Source organism: Anneissia japonica, unplaced genomic scaffold (assembly GCF_011630105.1).
Source record: "Anneissia japonica isolate Jap-2015-1 unplaced genomic scaffold, ASM1163010v1 scaffold5825_len372023_cov165, whole genome shotgun sequence".
In the NCBI taxonomy this organism is placed as follows: Eukaryota; Metazoa; Echinodermata; class Crinoidea; order Comatulida; family Comatulidae; genus Anneissia; species Anneissia japonica.
The window spans coordinates 22,061-27,463 of record NW_022751237.1 but is presented as its reverse complement, the minus strand read 5'-3'; the positions used below and the strand labels follow the sequence as shown (position 1 = coordinate 27,463).

The 5,403-nt window shown below is 36.0% G+C and overlaps 1 protein-coding gene across 2 annotated transcripts in view; it reads left to right on the top strand.

The window, feature by feature from the left end:
* LOC117121612 (leucine-rich repeat-containing protein 47-like) overlaps positions 1-5,104 on the top strand; it is a 32,794-nt gene extending 27,690 nt beyond the window's left edge. For both annotated transcript variants that reach the window (XM_033266848.1, XM_033266847.1), the window contains one exon: positions 4,151-5,104. In XM_033266848.1, coding sequence (XP_033122739.1) covers positions 4,151-4,537 — 387 coding nt within the window. In that variant the 3' untranslated portion in view covers positions 4,538-5,104. The remainder of the gene's footprint in view (positions 1-4,150) is intronic.
* Positions 5,105-5,403: the final 299 nt, after the last annotated feature.

Here is a 5,403-nt window from a genome sequence, read left to right as displayed (position 1 = left end):
TGTTTTACATCTCCCTGGTTATAACTTTGGCTTTCTAATATTTAACAAAGGGCCCAGCTCAATCAAACCAATGCATCTGTTAAATCTTTAGGTTCGCCCCCAATGGCAATAAATCTTGCTTATGCTAGGCTAGGCTAGGCTAGGCTACCTAGGCCTAGACAAGACCTAGGGCCTCTAGGCTAGCCTAGCCTACCTATAGCATTGAAGTACTTAATTATTAAAAGTTGAACATTTTAAAAATATCATTATGAGAAAATAATATGAATATAAGGTAGTACATTAAATTCAATGTTCTAACTACCTAAATTAACCAGATTATTGAACGATCAAACGATCTTCTATAGAGAAAGATAACATGCCATCCTCCATGTAGTGGTTGGTTGGTGAATGAATTGGGGATCATCTTAATAATTAAACACTCACGCATGTGGAGTGCTGAAAGCTAGCTAGAGTGTACTCTCTGGGCTGCGGTACCTCCTGTGCAGGGATTGTCTCGAAAGTTCGGTTTTTTTTTTTTTATCTAATTCTCCACTAGACAATTGGGCAACATAAGGAGTAAATAGGCTAGCCCGGAGCGGTTTTTACTAGACATTGTACGCCGGGCTAGTACTAAATCGAGCCCTGTTTAAAGTTAATGACTACAGCTTGATCGTGTCCTGTTTGTTTATGCGACTTTCTAGGTTGTTTTGGCTTTCGCGGTGCGCATGTGTTTTCTACTCGCTTTAAACTCCGTGACCCCTCTCAAATGCTTAGATTCAGAGACCACCGTTTCGCTAGCCAAAGCAAATGCCACTGCTGCTTAAAATCTTATTTTACTAATTCTCTCCGGTTTTCTCCATTAGTTTTAATGCTGTTGTTTCGTTAGGTAGGCCACTTAAAAAACGATCTCTCAAATTTTTGTCCATCTTGTCGCCAAAGTTACAATGGAGGCTGAGGTGTTTCAGTGCAATCACGTAGTCCGCTATGCTTTCTGACGGACCCTGATTTCTTTTAATAAAGTTTCTTGTCTCAGCGACAGTAATTTAGGCTTTTTAGATGTTTGCCTAACAGATCCTTAATTACATATGTCTTTGATGATGGTTTATCAGGGCTGACAAAGTCTCGGACTATTCCATAATGTTTCTTGCCTATTGAGTGTAGAAAAAATACTGTTACCTGTGGCTTGATCAGATCCTCTGCCTTGAAACTGCTCGCTAACAATCGCAACTCAAATCTTTCCACATAACATTCCCACAGTTCTGATTCATCATATTCGGAGCTGAAGGGTGGTAAAAATTGGTGATTAACTGCAATGCTGACAGCCATCCTCGTCGCCAGTTGTTATATTCTATTATCGTTGGTACAGTTCGTATACTCAATCAACACTATAAAAACGTCTACCACAAGTCATATTGGTTTCTAAACTGATGTCTTTATTGCAAAATCGCGCGCTCCGCACTTCAGCCTCATCACAATACGTATCAACACGCCACAATATCTTCCCTTAATTGCCTATTTCATAAATAGAAACAATTACATTACTTTTATTTACTGCTCTATATAAGAACATTAATGCATATGTAACGGCCAAATGTATGATCGTTGGACTGCTTATACTTTAATGACGTTTTAATAATAAATGCTAGGATAAAGTCTAGCCATAGAGGTATAATAAGAATACTAGAACGCTAACTGCAATGTATTCGATGTTCGAAATACATAGAACTGTGTGTGTGTACCATCCAAGATGGCTACCATAGATTTAGCCAATCAAATTTCGCTAAGCGCCATCGTTTGCAAATGCGCCCTCAATTTACTCAGAAAGTTCAGGAGCGGATTGCTATAAGGGGTCTTTAGACGGTCTTAACGTTTAGCCGGTTATAAGCGTGACGTCACTACTGGTCTATAATTATAGACCATTGCTATACCGCGGTCTAACCAGTTAGCCGTCTTAAATTTTAAAGCCTACTCAGAGGAGGCTTAAAACGGTCTTAAATCATTTTCATCATGACGTTCTGCTGATAAATTCAACAGTGCAATGGCAAGACCTAGGCCTAGATCGTCAAAGTCGGAGAATTGAACGACTGATACTCCGCACACTTCTCAGCGTCTGTAAAAATACGTCTACAGCATTTATTTACGTTCATTTCGATACATTTGTGTGCGTCGAGCACGCATGACGTCGCCCTCAATCTTACGTTACCAGGGAGTGCTTGTTTGCATTTCAATACTCAAAGCGGTCTTAGAAAAGACTCTTTTAAATAGTCTTAGAGGTATGACTTTAAGACCGTCTAAGTGATAAAGCCAGCTTTATTCGAGGAGTTAAGACTACCAGTTAAGACTGTTTTATAGCAATCCACCCCAGTACAGCTAGTTACCTGTATGTTTGAAACTCGAGCTTTGCGGTGTTTGGGTGTAAAATGCTTCACCTTGCCTCGTTTTGGCTACAATAGTTTAATGATTTGTTATTACCATTACTCATTATCATTAATGAAATAATAGTCAGGCAGAGGGCTTATTAATATGTATACTAAGCCTGAAGGTGGCGCTTTACTACGGCAGCCATCTTGGATGGTACACATACATAACCCTGCATTGCTGCGCCATCTTGTCAGCACTCTAGTTGTTTAATAGCTATAGAGCTATTAAACTACTAGAGTGCTGACAAGATGGCGAAGAAATCCAGAGTTGTGTATGTGTACCATCCAAGATGGTCGCCGAAAGAAAGCACCACCTTCAGGCTTACTATACATATTACCATAAATAAGCCCTCTGACTGACTAATTATTTCATTAATGATAATTAGTAATGGTAATAACAAATCATTAAACTGCCGTAGCCAAAAAGAGGCCAAGTAGAGCATCTTATTCAAAAATTTAAAAAAAAATTAAAATCGTGTACATTACACCTATACACCGCAACGCTCGAGTTTCAAACATACGGGTAACTAGCTGTACTGAACTTTCTGTGTAAATTGAGGGTGCCATTGAAAATGATAGGGATTAGGCGAAATTTGATTGGCTGAATCTATGGCAGCCATCTTGGATGGTACATGCACACAGCTCTGCGTAAATCGAACATCGAATACATTGCAGTTAGCGCTCTAGTATTCTTATTATATCTCTATGTTAATAGCTTTATGAGTCTAGCCAAGTTATACGCCGATAGGTGGCATAGTTCTGGAGTGATGGTAAATGGAAAATGGCAGGATCCTCGCTGCAGAGATGCACCAAAGTTTACTTAACTCAAATGTAGTCCCGTTGTCATATAAACGGTCAGTTAGATTAGAAACAATATTATATGATGTAGAACCTAAGCATAAGCCTGATAATCTCGTTTGAATCAGTAATTATATTTTAGAAAAATCGTCCTGTACTTGCATAGGCCTAGGCCTACACGGCGTGCGGTTGGAGATAACTTTTGATTTAGGGATCATCTCATAAATGCTTGGTAGTAAATACTATAGGCTTAGCTAGCATGTATTCTGCCGTACGTTTTGCTGTGTTCGACAGGCACGACTTAAATTGTTATAACAGTTTAATTATAAGTAATTATAACGACGTTCATAATGAAGACACATTGTTCCTGTTGTCTATGTTTATTTTCATTTTATTTATTTCTATTGACTTTCAGTCAATCTGTGATACATGGATGAATTGTTCAAAAGAGGATTTGCTACGTGAATCATTAAAAGTTATAGAGCCTATCCTGTGTTACAACATTTTCATTTTTCAACTGGCTACAAAACTCAATACGTGTATTATAGCCTATTAATAATGCCTATTTATTGAAAGTGAAAAATTACAAAATTATCTTTTATTGATATAATATTGGTCTATTTTTTTTGTAGTGTTTTGACGGTTTTTAATTTTATCTACCTTTTATGCATTTTGAAATAAAATGAATAACTAATTTTTTTTATAAATATAAAAACTTAAAAAATAGTAATGTCTTTTCAAAATACACACTAAAGAATAAAAATGAAATAAGTTACTGCTGCTGTTATAGAGAGTGGTGTGCCACTCATTATCATAAAGCATAATACTCTACATTACATAATATATTAAATATTCATTAAATATAGGCATAAACAAAAAATATTATTTGATTGAAATTAACTCTTTCATTGAGTTGATTGTTGGATTTAATCTGTTTTTTTTTTTTTTTCCAGATATCTCCACAAACAAAAGATGTCTTTATTGAGGTCACTAGCTCTACAGATTTAAATATATGTAAACAAGTTATGGATACCCTCCTGAAAGCAATGCTGGACATAAAAATGGGTGGACTACCAACCAATCAACATGAAAATATCATGAAAATAGGTAACATAGACATACAATCACCAGACGATGGAGCAACATGTGGTACCCCTCACCAAGTGGACATGACTTGCCATGGAAATGATGAGCCGGTTGCATTTGATTGGCAGCAGCGTCTGAATGTGCAACAAGTGAAGATTGTGGATACAGATGGTAACCTGAAGGTTCTATATCCATCTAGAGTTGATTTAAAATATGATGAGCAGGACGTTTGTGTTGACCGGCCAATGTCTTGAAAGTATTTGAACCATTCCCTACCAAGTAGTTTCGTTCTGAAAGAGAAAGAGAGGGTTAAAATACTATTATGTTTTTTTTTTTATCAATCAAGTTCAAATAGGAATTTTCTTTGTGACTATACATGATCACTTTAAAGCTCGTTTTTGGATTAGACTTCCAATAAGTCAGCAGCAGCAGCAGAAAGGAGGGCGTTTATAAAGCAACTACATGGAATGGATTAGTCACTAATAATTAGTGAACTGGCTATTACATTGGCACTATGCTGTAATGTTATCCTAACTTGGTCTATGAGCCTTACTACTGTACTCTATTTACTTTATCAGACTTTTAAGTATTGACACATAAATACCAACTGTATTGCATCGTGCAGGACGGTCCAGCATTTCAAAATGATTTTGGAATAAACACGTGCATGATCTTAAATTGTTCACGCATTTAGCACAAGTCTATGTGTGATAACAAATTATTAATTAAGGGGAAATTGTATAAAAAGAAATCTGTTTTATTAAAAACATAAAAAACAGTTGTGAAGTAACTTCAGAAAATTAAACATACCTGTACATTGACACTCTAATTGTACATGGCTTTATTTAAAATATTTATGTTTATGTTCCTGGTATTGTCAACAAACACTCCCTGAAATTGCTTTAAAACAGCCAACTGGTGTAGTCACTCGTGCATTTTAAATCTCTCAGGTTGGTAACTATGTTGACATCTGGCATCTTCATTCATTTTTGAATTGTTATTACTTAATCAATGTTTATTACTCAGCTGTTAATAAATATTCCAATGCATATCCATATTTTAGAATTATGTATGTATATGCTATATATATATATATATATATATATATATATATATATAT